The following is a 13,905-nucleotide window of genomic DNA, read 5'->3' on the forward strand; positions in this document are numbered from 1 at the left end:
CAACACCTATATTTTAGCTGTAATCCGCTTTAAAAATGCAACATTTTCTCTCAGGCTCATGGCAAAATGTGTACAATAGCATGAGATGAGCTATACAACAGCACATTTTCCACTGCCCGATGGCAAAATTTCAGGAAGTTAGCTACCCAAATTGATGCAGGCCCACCTGACAAGTTTCTGGCTACGCCAATGATGTCCCATACCCCCAGCTGGTGGAGAGAATAACATTTGGGTTGCCATCTGCAGCAGGTCCCTGGTTCAAATCGCAGAGTAGCTTTTGTTTTCTAACTTTTCCCAACCCCTTACTGAATTTAGACCACTTCCCTAAACAACCCATCATATTTGTCTATGCCCTTCAGGCATAGCTACCCTCTGTGCTCTCCAATTTGGGGAGAGAAACATGCATGACTGAATTGAAAGTCTCTATAGGGGCTCCTCCGCTCAGGACAAACTGGAATCATTATTTCTACAATGAATATGCTTTATTTTCTTTTACAAAAAAATCGCTGTAGTCTAGAAATACAGGAGGCATACAAGAAATAAAATGGGGGGGGGGGGGGGGGTATTTGAAGTTGTAATGAAAGCCTGGTCGTCAACAGCCAGTCTGAGAATAATAATAATAATACAAGTAAAACTACATCATGGATGTTAAAGCTTTTAACCAAATGAAATCACATTCTGCTCTTGAAGGGGGAGCAGAAGGCTCCACATCTCACACAGTTAATAGTAACACTGATTTCTGACCCACACACACACTACCTATGGAGACATTGCTACAGGTATATGAACGGGAGAGGAGGTGCACACTGGGTATGATATGACACACAGCAAAAATACACAAGACAAAGAAGAAGAAAAAGTGTTTGTTTACCGTTCACCAGGTTTGCCTCGTTAGGTTTTTATGTAACACGTACAGCACACCTACACGTCTTTCTTTTTAATACAGGTGCACACCTACACGTCTTTCTTTTTAATACAGGTGCTCACCTACACGTCTTTCTTTTTAATACAGGTGCTCACCTACACGTCTTTCTTTTTAATACAGGTGCACACCTACACGTCTTTCTTTTTAATACAGGTGCTCACCTACACGTCTTTCTTTTTAATACAGGTGCTCACCTACACGTCTTTCTTTTTAATACAGGTGCTCACCTACACGTTTTTCTTTTTAATACAGGTGCTCACCTACACGTCTTTCTTTTTAATACAGGTGCTCACCTACACGTCTTTCTTTTTAATACAGGTGCTCACCTACACGTTTTTCTTTTTAATACAGGTGCTCACCTACACGTCTTTCTTTTTAATACAGGTGCTCACCGTGCATTACCCATTAATGCTCTTATCTAGTGTCTAAGGCACTTTAAAGAAACATGTCATTACAGCTGAGCTAACATTGGAGTAAAAGTCAAATGAAAGTGGCAGTTTACATATATTACCATCTTTTAATACTGAACAGAGATGCCAAAGGAAGAATAGAGAGCGCTGATGGATATGGACATTCTGGGACGTTAAGAGTGGCTTAATAGTTTTAGAGCTTTGAGATGCTATCCCCAGTAGAAGGCTGTTATATCTAGGAATACTAAGTGCTTGGTAGTTGGTGTGTCAGCGTATTATAAGAGAGAGTTGGGGGTCCTACTTTGCTACCAAACCATGGCACAAACACAGTGAGATGGCAGTCTCCCTTGCTCTGAGCGGTAGGCTTTAGCTAGTCAAACTACACGTTCAATCGAAGCTCTCACCATTAGTGTTGGACTAAGGGGCTGTATTGTACATCATGTGACCACTCATGAGAGAAGCTTGGGGTTTCCTGGCTCCAGTTACAGGGGCATATGAACACTCATTGTGCAGTTTCCAGCGATTCTCTGTGATACGTACGCCAGCGACCATCTATCTAAGCATACCACACTTCACTGCCTTCAACCCTTCTTCCTGAACAACAGGAAAAATAGTGTTACAATTGGTCAAAATACAAAACAACAAAAAACGTCAATCATGACCTATGCGATTCCTATAAGAAGTCAGTTACCAATTGTTTTTAAAGTGTTGTGACGAGATGCTGTGGCAAGTGGAGAAAAGCTTTTCACAGTTAAAACTTCCTTTCCATTCCATGTTTTTCTCCCAGAACAGGTCAGACTGTGTGAATCCACCATCTTGTTTCATTGTAGTGTTTAGAAGCGGAACAATAGTCTGTACATCAGGAAGAGATTCATGCAATGAGGGAAGCGGAGGCAGTCCATTGACCTCTGACCTATTGTTGAATAGGACTATCATCGGAGAGGACAGAGTTTTGTTAGGCCTGCTTTAAGCCAGGGGAGAGATGATGGCTTTACATTTGGTGACACACTTGTATTACAAGACAATGTTTTGTTTCATGTGGGAGGAGGATGACAAAAGTGAACATTTCCTAGTTTCGCTCCTTTCCTTGCAGTTTGGCATTCAGGGGCATACACATACCTTACATACTCACATGTGCACACACGCATAGTTCATAAGTAAAAATCACTTGGACATAAGTTTACATATTAATTTAAGCACATAATTCCACGCCTAGGGAGGACTATATTAAGATCGTTGGGACACTCGCCGGGCCGAGCAGCTAGCCAAAGTAGAGTAGGAATATTGTTAGAGTAAGGCAGAGTAAGCCGCTCAAGTGGGAGTAATTGTTTTGTCATCCCCAGGGAGGGAGCATTTCTGGGAGGGGTGGGGTGGTCTAGGTCGTATTCATTAGAACACACCGTAGCAAAACGTTTGAAAGCGTCTTTCAACGGAAAATGAAAACGAGCGGTTCTTATTGGACAAATCCAGGTAGTCCCTCCCTGTTTCGGACTGTTTTCTTCTGTTTTGGTGCTTAATGAACAGGACCCTGGTTCTCCCTGCTGTTGACTCGGGGACAGATGGAGAGGCTGAGGTGTTGTAGTCACCATGCTGCCAGGCTGGCTAATCGATAGGGTTGGTAGGATTAGCAGGAGGCGTCTATTCTGTCTGGTTGGAGGCTTGCGTGTCGTTGTGGTCGCTGGCGCGGCTGTCGGCGTCGTCGTCAGAATTGTCCACGGAGGTTCCGTCGATCTGGAGCTGCCGGCTGCGGCCTGAACGGCTAGACGAGAAGCTGATGGGGCCTCCACGCCTGAGGAGAACAGGCAAATACATACATGGTCATTTATCACACCCACAGATCTATGACAGTGTGGATGATAGGCATAAATCACTACGTGAAGTGTATATACAGAGTGTTATGAGAGGCTGTACCTGAGGCGGTTCTTGAGTGTGTTGACCTCGCGGGTCAGGCCCTCGCTGGCCTCGGTGGCGTCGTCCAGCTCCCTCTGTAGTTTCCTACGGGAGGCGTTGGCCCTGGTAGCCTCCTCCTCAGCCTCCTCCAGCTGACGCTTCAGCTGCTTCATACGAGAGTTGGCCTTCTCCATCTGACAGGGGGAGAATTTAAATTTTATTGGCACAATTCAACGTATTTACATAGCAAATTCATGGGCCAATTCAAGATTAAAACACAGAGAGAGAGAGAGAGATATGGAGAAGAGGGGGGAGATGGACAAAAGGTGGGATAGAGAGAGAGAGAGAGAGAGAGAGAGAACCAAAGCTACAGAAGAGCGTGGGTGGGAATAGGAGAGAGAGAACCAAAGTTACAGAAGAGCGTGGGTGGGAATAGGAGAGAGAGAGAGAGACAGAGAACCAAAGCTACAGAAGAGCGTGGGTGGGAATAGGAGAAAGAGAGAGAACCAAAGCTACAGAAGAGCGTGGGTGGGAATAGGAGAGAGAGCGAGAACCAAAGCTACAGAAGAGCGTGGGTGGGAATAGGAGAGAGAGACAGAGAGCTTCAGCACAGATGACACAGAGACACTGATTATAGTGAATTAGTAGCTAACCTGGCATCCATGGCCTTTTACTCACCCTTTCTAAATGTCAGGACAGACTGTTTCAAGCTCACTGTGGACCCAAAACGACCACTCACCTGCTCCTTGTACTGGTCGGCATGGCGACGCTCGTCCTCCACCTGAATCACCACCTCTTTCAGCTTCTTCTCTGTGCGTCGGACGATCTTATTGGCTGCTGCCCTCTCCCTGGGAGGAAAAAGAGTGATAACGGGAAAGTGTGTAAATAGTGTCACCCTGACTGACTCATATCTGATGGGGACATACATTTGCATCAGGATGCAGTAAAATACTCCACATTAGGCAACCTCATACACTACCATTCAAAAGTTTGGGGTCACTTAGACAATTGCTTGTTTTTGAAAGAAAAGCTAATTTTTTGTCCATTAAATAACATCAAATTGATCAGAAATACAGTGTACACATTAGTAATTTACAACATGAACATTGTAGATGGAAACGGCAGATTTTTAATGGAATATCTACATAGGCGTACAGAGACCCATTATCAGCAACCATCACTCCTGTGTTCCAATGGCACATTGTGTGAGCTAATTTTAAAAGGCTAATTGATCATTAGAAAACCCTTTTGCAATTATGTTAGCACAGCTGAAAGCTGTTGTTCTGATTGAAGAAGCAATAAAACTGGCCTTCTTTAGACTAGTTGAGTGTCTGGAGCATCAGTATTTGTGGGTTTGATTACAGGCTCAAAATGGCCAGAAACAAATAACTTTTTTCTGAAACTCGTCAGTCTATTCTTGTTCTGAGAAATGAAGGCTATTCCATGCGTGACATTGCCAAGAAACTGAAGATCTCGTACAACGCTGTGTACTACTCCCTTCACAGAACAGCGCAAACTGGCTCGAACCAGAATAGAAAGAGGAGTGGGAGGCCCCCATGCACAACTGAGCAAGAGGACAAGTACATTAGAGTGTCTAGTTTGAGAAACAGACGACTCAAGTCCTCAACTGGCAGCTTCATTAAATAGTACCCACAAAACACCAGTCTCAACGTCAACAGTGAAGAGGCGACTCCGGGATGCTGGCCTTCTAGGCAGAGTTGCAAAGAAAAAGCCCTATCTCAGACTGGCCAATAAAAATAAAAGATTAAGATGGGAAAAAAGAACACAGACACTGGACAGAGGATGATAGGAAAAAAGTGTTATGGACAGACGAATCTAAGTTTGAGGTGTTCGGATCACAAAGAAGAACATTCGTGAGATGCAGAAAAAAAATGTAAGATGGGGGAGGCAATGTGATGATCTGGGGGTGCTTTGTTGGTGGTAAAGTGGGAGATTTGTACAGGGTAAAACGGATCTTGAAAAAGGAAGGCTGTCACTGAATTTTGCAACGCCATGCTATACACGGTGACGGTACGTAATTGGAGACAATTTCCAATAGGACAGTGACCCAAAGCACAGGTCCAAACAATGCAATAATTATTTAGGGAAGAAGCAGTCACCTGGTATTCTGTCTATAATGGAGTGGCAGAGCACAGTCACCGGATCTCAACCGGGAGCAGCTTGACCGTATGGTACGTAAGAAGTGCCCATCAAGCCAATCCAACTTGTGGGAGGTGCTTCAGGAAACAAATTGACAACTGGAATGCCAAAGGTCTGCAAGGCTGTAATTGCTGCAAATGGAGGAATCTTTGACGAAAGCAAAGTTTGAAGGACACAATTATTTTTCAATTAAAAATAATTATTTATAACCTTGTCAACATCTTGACTATATTTCCTATTCATTTTGCAACTAATTTTATGTATGTTTTCATGGAAAACAAGGAAATGTCTAAGTGACCCCAAACTTTTCAAATCAAATCAACGTTTATTTGTCACGTGCGCCGAATACAACAGGTGTAGACCTTACAGTGAAACAATGCAAATAGTCCGGGTAGCCATTTGATTACCTGTTCAGGAGTCTTATGACTTGGGGTAAAAACTGTTGAGAAGCCTTTTTATCCTAGACTTGGCACTCCGGTACCGCTTGCCATGCGGTAGTAGAGAGAACAGTTTATGACTGGGGTGGCTGGGGTCTTTGACAATTTTTAGTGCCTTCCTCTGACACCGCCTGGTGTAGAGGTCTTGGATGGCAGGCAGCTTAGCCCCAGTGATGTACTGGGCCGTACGCACTACCCTCTGTAGTGCCTTGCGGTCAGAGGCCGAGCAATTGCTGTACCAGGCAGTGATGCAACCAGTCAGGATGCTCTCGATGTTGCAGCTGTAGAACCTTTTGAGGATCCCAGGACCCATGCCAAATCTTTTTAATTTCCTGAGGGGGAATAGGCTTTGTCGTGCCCTCTTCACGACTGTCTTGGTGTGTTTAGACCATTCTAGTTTGTTGTTGATGTGGACACCAAGGAACTTGAAGCTCTCAACCTGCTCCACTACAGCCCGTCAATGAGAATGGGGGCGTGCTCGGTCCTCCTTTTCCTGTAGTCCACAATCATCTCCTTAGTCTTGGTTACGTTGAGGGAGAGGTTGTTATTCTGGCACCACCCGGCCAGGTCTCTGACCTCCTCCCTATAGGCTGTCTCGTCGTTGTCGGTGATCACGCCACTGTTGTGTCGTCTGCAAACTTAATGATAGTGTTGGAGTTGTGCCTGGCCATGCAGTCGTGGGTGAACAGGGAGTACAGGAGGGGACTGAGCACGCACCCCTGGGGAGCTTCAGTGTTGAGGATCAGCCTGGCAGATGTGTTGCTACCTACCCTCACCACCTGGGGGCGGCCCGTCAGGAAGTCCAGGATCCAGTTGTAGAGGGAGGTGTTTAGTCCCAGGATCCTTAGCTTAATGATGAGCTTTGAGGGTACTATGGTGTTGAACGCTGAGCTGTAGTCAATGAATAGCATTCTCACATAAGCGTTCCTTTTGTCCAGGTGGGAAAGGGCAGTGTGGAGTGCAATAGAGATTGCATCATCTGTGGATCTGTTGGGGCGGTATGCAAATTGGAGTGGGTCTAGGGTTTCTGGGATAATGGTGTTGATGTGAGCCATTACCAGCCTTTCAAAGCGTGAGTGAGCGCTACGGGTCCTGTAGTCATTTAGGCAGGTTGCCTTTGTGTTCTTGGGCACAGGGACTATGGTGGTCTGCTTGAAACATCTTGGTATTACAGACTCAATCAGGGACATGTTGAAAATGTCAGTGAAGACACTTGCCAGTTGGTCAGCACATGCCCGGAGCACACGTCCTGGTAAGCCGTCTGGCCCCGCAGCCTTGTGTATGGCGACCTGTTTAAAGGTCTTACTCACGGCGGCTACGGAGAGCGTGATCACACAGTCGTCCGGAACAGCTGATGCTCTCATGCATGCCTCAGTGTTGCTTGCCTCAAAGCGAGCATAGAAGTGATTTAGCTCGTCTGGTAGGCTCGTGTCACTGGGCAGCTCGCGGCTGTGCTTCCCTTTGTAGTCTGTAATAGTTTGCAAGCCCTGCCACATAAGACAAGCGTCGGAGCCACTGTAGTATGATTCAATCTTAGCCCTGTATTTAGTCTTTGCCTGTTTGATGGTTCGTCGCAGGACATAGCAGGATTTCTTGTAAGCTTCCGGGTTAGAGTCCCGCACCTTGAAAGCGGCAGCTCTACCCTTTAGCTCAGTGCGAATGTTGCCTGTAATCCATGGCTTCTGGTTGGGGTATGTACGTACAGTCACTGTGGGGACGACGTTGTCGATGCACTTATTGATAAAGCCAGTGACTGATGTGGTGTACTCCTCAATGCCATCGGAAGAATCCCGGAACATGTTCCAGTCTGTGCTAGCAAAACAGTCCTGTAGTTTAGCATCTGCTTCATCTGACCACTTTTTATAGACCGAGTCACTGGTGCTTCCTGCTTTAAGTTTTGCTTGTAAGCAGGAATCAGGAGGATAGAGTTGTGGTCAGATTTACCAAATTGAGGGCGAGGGAGATCTTTGTACGCGTCTCTGTGTGTGGAGTACAGGTGATCTTGAATTTCTTTCCCTCTGGTTGCACATTTAACATGTTGATAGAAATTTGGTAGATCTGATTTAAGTTTCCCTGCATTAAAGTCTCCGGCCACTAGGAGCGCCGCCTCTGGGTGAGTGGTTTCCTGTTTGCTTATTTCCTTATACAGCTGACTGAGTGCGGTCTTAGTGCCAGCATCTGTCTGTGGTGGTAAATAAACAGCCACCAAGAGTATAACTGAACTCTCTAGGCAAGTAGTGTGTTTGAACGGTACTGTATGTTTTCAGCCCCCTAATGTTAAAGGTCCAATGAAGTCATATATATCTCAATATCAAATAATTTCTAGGTAACAATGAAGTACCTTACTGTGATTGTTTTCAATTAAAATTGTCAAAACAAAACAAAAATAGCTTCTTAGCAAAGAGAAATTTCTCAAGCAAGAATTTTGCTAGGACTGTCAGGGGAAAACTAAAAAATTGCTGTTATTGGCAGAAAAGTTTGGAACTCTTTCTTATTGGTCTATTAACTAATTTACCATATGGTGATGACACCAGGCAGGCCAAAACTCTATCCCACCAATATGGGCTGAAACTTCAAGCTGTCTTTATACTAAAAGGGCATTATCATAATTTTCACAATTTCACAGTATTATTCCAACCTCCTAGTGTGGAAATATATAGAAAACACAGGAAAATCACATTTAAGACTGCACTGGGCCTTTAAAGGTCCAGATTTTGAGTAGTTTGTAATCTGAAAATAGATCTGTGGTTTGGGGAAACTCCTACCTCTAGCGGTCTATTGAGTATGGGTAAATCATTACAATGAGTGTATGAGCTAGAGTCCACCTATTGAAGCCTACATCTAATTCTAGGTAACCTCCCATGTTTAAACTCTGACCCCCATTATGACGTCTATTTAGTACAGTATATAGAAGGCTTCTTACTTGGCCTCCTGCTCCAGTTGCTCCTCCAGCTGCAGTATCTTGGCCTCCAGGGCGGTGATGGCAGCCTTGAACTTGGACTTGACTGCCCCCTCCAGCTCTCCCAGCTTGGCCTTCAGCTCCTTGTTCTGCCTCTCCATTCCTTGACGGGCGTTCTCACTCTTCTGGGCCGCGCTGCGCTCCCCAGCTAGCTCCGTGTTCAGGATGTCCACCTTGGGAGAGAAATGGGAATAAAGGGAGAGAGGGTCACTCTTTGTCCATCTCTATATAAAACTGTTAGTTGTGGGTCCCAGGAAGTGGTCTGGTGTGATACTTGTTAGCGCAGTTCATTATAGACTACTCTCCAGGCCATAAAGAGACTACATTCTATGGTCCAGGAATCGTCTCTGTGTATGAGTGAATCTCAAAAGTACTTTCCTCTTGCCCGATATCCTCCTCAAAACGTCAAGAGACAATGCCGGTTTAAAGAGAGTTTTACCTGTTCTGTACCTTCATGAGCTGTGTGTACGTGTTTGACAATGTGAGAGTTGTACTGTACCTGCATGGTGGTCTTGCGGAAGCGGTCGTTGAGCAGCTCCATGTTGCTCTGTTCCTCCTCTAGTTCCTCCTCCAGCTGCGAGATGCGGGCCTCCAGCCTCCTCTTCTCATCTAGCAGGGCCGACCTGACACAAACAAGTGAATGATTCGGTGATGTGGTTGGTACAGAACAGAGCATAGAAATCAGGGGGGGAAGGCTGCTGGTCCACTTAAAGCTGCAGTATGTAACTTTTTGGGTGACCTGACCAAATTCAGATAGAAATGTGAGTTATAGATCTGCCATTCTCATTGAAAGCAAGTCTAAGAAGCAGTAGATCTGTTCTACGTGTTCTACTGTTCTACTATTTCTATACTTCCTGTTCTTAAGTTTCATTTCGTCTTTTACTTTCAGTTTTGTACACCAGCTTCAAACAGCTGAAAATACAAGATTTTGGTACAATGATTCTCTACACACGATACATTGCTTGGTTTGTCACAGAAACTGAAATTAGGTGAACGGTTACAATTTTAGCAACCAGCGATTTCTGCATATTGCACCATTAAATCTGGAAAATATCATGCTTGAATTTGATCATTAATCAGGAAAATGTAGCTACTCACTTTCCAGAGGCGCTATTTGAGATCTCGTCGGCTAGCTCGTCTCTCTCCTGCTCAGCGTGTCTACGGGCCCTCTCTGAAGCCGCCAGGTCCTCCTGCAGCTGTAGGATCTCAGCTTCCAGGCCCTTTAGTTTCTTCTCGTTCTCTTTAGACTGTGCAAAGATCTCATCACGGGATGCTCTGGCCTCCTCCAACTCCCTCTGGTAGTCCTTCATCTGGGCCTGCAGGGGGCAGCAGCAAGGCAAAGAGTAAGACCGGTCTTGGGCAACAGTACAGGGTTAGAGGTCAACTCCATTTCAAATGAGACTCTCCTCAATACTCCTCTATGGCAGTATTTACACAGGCAGCCCAATTCTGATATTGTTTGCCACTAATTGGTCTTTTGACCAATCAGATCAATCTGTTGCCCATAATTGGGCTGCCTGTGTAAATGCAGCCTATGAGAAAATGTTTGAAATTCAGTTTTTCTTCCCGAATTGAAATAGAACCGACCTCAACCCCGTAGCTATACTGAATATAATAGTGTAAGGCCAGCGGGGAAGCTACAAATGAGACCAAACCAACTTGGACAACTAGAGTTTACAGCATCAGGGATGTCATCTAAATACAGACGTTGGTAGTCCTGGACATATTCTAATCTAGGCTACATTAAAGCTGACTACACAGTGGACAGACAGGCACAGATACCATACCTGCAGAGGCTACCATCCCATTTTATTGATAAAAGGATACAGGTGTAAAAAATTATATTGCTGATTATCAGAGATCAGACAACCAGGAGTTCCTAATTAATCAGGCAATTAATTGGAAGATTCTTGGAATTTTGGAAAAGTTACCAGAATTTTGCAACAATATTTATAATCTACAGTTGAAGTTGGAAGTTTAAATACACTTAGGTTCGAGTCATTAAAATCTGTTTTTCAACCACTCCACAAATTTCTTGTTATCAAACTATAGTTTTGGCTAGTCAGTTAGGACATCTACTTTGTGATTGACACAAGTCATTTTTCCAACAATTGTTTACAGACAGATTATTTCACTTATAATTCACTGTATCACAATTCCAGTGGGTCAGAGGTTTACATACACTAACTTGACTGTGCCTAATAACAACTTGGAAAATTCCAGAAAATTATGTCATGGCTTTAGAAGCGTCTGATAGGCTAATTGACATCATTTGAGTCAATTGGAGGTGTACCTGTGGATGTATTTCAAGGCCTACCTTAAAACTCAGTGCCTCTTTGCTTGACATCATGGGAAACAATTTAAAGGCAATGCTACCAAATACTAATTGAGTGTATGTAAACTTCTGACCCACTGGGAATGTGATGACAGAAATAAAAGCTGAAGTAAATCATTCTCTCTACTATTATTGTGACATTTCACATTCTTAAAATAAAGTGACCTAAGACAGGGAATTTTACTCTGATTAAATGTCAGGAATTGTGAAAAACTGCGTTTAAAATGTCGTTGGCTAAGGTGTATGTAAACTTCCGAATTCAACTGTACATAATAGCTCAGCACAACTTGAGAATGAACAAGCAAACCCAAATCCTGTACGAAGTCTCACCTGTAGTTTTCTGAGCTGTTTGATGGCTTCATCTCTGGCCTTGTTGGATGCTTCTATTTGCCCCTCCAGGTCCTTGAGGTCCATCTCCAGCTTCTTCTTAGCTGCCACGGCCAGGGCTCTCTGCTTCCTCTCATCCTCCAGCTCTGCCTCCATCTCACGAACCTTGGGTCAGACAACAAGATATTACAGAGGGTTGAAAACGCCAAGTAAGTGATGAAACCTAGTGAAGTTTGGGTTCTAGCTTGCTCGGATGCAATAACGGTTAGGGTGAAGATGGATGGAAAGTACACAATGAGTCCATAATAATATGGTGATTATTTTCTCCCAACTGTTGGCCTAGCTAAATCACCTGAGTTTCTATTAGAGGTCTGAATGTTACTCCCCACAAATGGTCCTCTCAGCTTGTCTCTGTACCTGTTTGACCAGCGTCCTCTTCTTCTCCTCGTTCTGTTCGTCTCTGGCCTGCAGGTCCCTGTCGAACTGGGCCTTCATGGCCTGCATGTTGACCTCCAGACGCAGCTTGCCGTCCTCTGTGGCCTGCAGCTCGTCCTCCAGCTCCTCCAGCTGGGTCCTCATCTCCTCCACCTGCTGCTCCAGGGTGCGCTTCGATTTCTCCAGCTCATGGACCTACACACAGTGGGACGTAGAGAGACTGTTAGCAGCAACATCTCTTTTCTGAGTCAAAAACTGTCATAAGGAAGCAATCCCATAGGATTAGTCAAACAAATTCTCACACAAAGCAAAATTCTGAGGTGGGTGGACAGCGTTCTTTCAAAATTAAGTAATTTACAGAAGGCTTCATGTGTGTAAGGTCTCCAACAACGTTTAGGAACCACCACCAGCTCCTGTAACACAGGCATTCTCACTCATTCTGTGGTGGGTGGATTGGTGGCCATATTGGAAGAAACATACCAAAACCTGTACATTTTGGTTCTATCAATCCTCATTGGATGAGCCTAGCCAGGTCAAGGCTTAGGACTGGGTTGCATAAGGTATTTGAGAACCTTCAGCTCCTGTACGGGGAGTTTAAACTACGTACGCTCTTGCCCACGTCGTCCTTGGAGCTCATCAGGTCCTCCATCTCAGTCCTCAGCTGCTTGTTGAGCCTCTCAAACTCCTCCTTGGCCTCCAGGGCCTCGTCCAGAGCCCGGGCCATAGACAGAGCCTTGGTCTCCTTCTCCCTGGCCTCAGCCTCGGCCTTGTCACGCTCCTCAGCATAGCGGGTAGAGATGGTCTTCTCCTCAGCCAGGAGCTAACATAGAGGGAGAAGATAATGATGAAGAAGGATGGCAAGCAATGTCTTACTGGTAAGTTATGTTAATGAAGGCAATCATTGGAATAAAGAAATCACAAAAACTCTGCCATTTCTTCATTAATGGCAGGTCTACTTTTATTTTGCAGAGAGGGGAGAAGGAGATAAGCAAAGGTGAGTGGCGGGAGAAAAGGAAGCGAGATAGAGGAAAGGATAGAGACAAATGGAGATGATACGATACCTGGTCGAACTTCTTCTGCTTCTTCTCCAGGTTCGAGACGATGGTCCTCTGGTGGTCCAGGTCCACCATGAGGTCGTCCAGCTCCTGCTGCAGGCGGGTCTTGGTCTTTTCCATCTTATCGAAGGCGGAGGCTTTTTCCTCCAGCCGCTGGCTGGTCAACTCCATGTCCTTCTGTAGCTTCCTCTTCACCTCCTCCAGAGACTCCAGGGTCCCCACGTCCTCATCCAGCTTCTTCCTAGACTCAAACAGCTAGATAGAGAAGACAATGGTTTTCATATTATATATTTTTTCTATGGTTCTTACATGAGGAAATAAGATTCACAGCATTTGATATACAGAAAATGACAGTGGTCTTTAAAAGAACACATTACTGATCTTAGTGTTGGGGAAGCTACTATGAAAATATATTTTACCAAGCTACCAAATACTTCACATTGAAAGAATTTAAGCTACGTTAAAGCTACCCTTAAGACAAATATAGTTTCCTTAACTAAAGTGACTTTAAAAAAGTACAGTGCCTTGCAAAAGTATTCACCCCCTTTGGCGTTTTTCCTTGTTGCATTACAACCTGTAATTTAAATAGATTTTTATTTGGATTTCATGTAATGGACATACACAAAATAGTCAAAATTGGTGAAGTGAAAGAAAAAAAACTTGTTTAAAAAAAATCTGTAAAAAATAAAAAAAGGAAAAGTGGTGCGTGCATATGTATTCCCCCACTTTGCTATGAAGCCCCTAAATAAGATCTGGTGTAACCAATTACCTTCAGAAGTCACATATTTAGTTAAATAAAGTCCACCTGTGTGCAATCTAAGTGTCACATGATCTCAGTATATATACACCTGTTCTGAAAGGCCCCAGAGTCTGCAGCACCACTAAGCAAGGTGCACCACCAAGCAAGCGGCACCATGAAGACCAAGGAGCTCTCCAAACAGGTCAGGGACAAAGTTGTGGGGAAGTACAGAT

The 13,905-nt window shown here is 44.5% G+C and overlaps 1 protein-coding gene across 1 annotated transcript in view; it reads right to left on the bottom strand.

Annotated features, from left to right (window-relative positions):
- Nucleotides 1-564: 564 nt before the first annotated feature.
- LOC120032679 (myosin-10-like) overlaps nucleotides 565-13,905 on the bottom strand; it is a gene marked incomplete at its 5' end in the record, with an annotated part of 35,724 nt that continues 22,383 nt past the window's right edge. Inside the window, 10 exons of the mRNA XM_038978877.1 lie at nucleotides 565-3,124; nucleotides 3,247-3,419; nucleotides 3,965-4,073; nucleotides 8,746-8,954; nucleotides 9,281-9,404; nucleotides 9,880-10,097; nucleotides 11,447-11,608; nucleotides 11,861-12,073; nucleotides 12,486-12,698; nucleotides 12,940-13,188. Coding sequence (XP_038834805.1) covers nucleotides 2,974-3,124; nucleotides 3,247-3,419; nucleotides 3,965-4,073; nucleotides 8,746-8,954; nucleotides 9,281-9,404; nucleotides 9,880-10,097; nucleotides 11,447-11,608; nucleotides 11,861-12,073; nucleotides 12,486-12,698; nucleotides 12,940-13,188 — 1,821 coding nt within the window. The remainder of the gene's footprint in view (nucleotides 3,125-3,246; nucleotides 3,420-3,964; nucleotides 4,074-8,745; nucleotides 8,955-9,280; nucleotides 9,405-9,879; nucleotides 10,098-11,446; nucleotides 11,609-11,860; nucleotides 12,074-12,485; nucleotides 12,699-12,939; nucleotides 13,189-13,905) is intronic.

This window comes from Salvelinus namaycush, chromosome 39 (assembly GCF_016432855.1).
Source record: "Salvelinus namaycush isolate Seneca chromosome 39, SaNama_1.0, whole genome shotgun sequence".
NCBI lineage: Eukaryota > Metazoa > Chordata > Actinopteri > Salmoniformes > Salmonidae > Salvelinus > Salvelinus namaycush.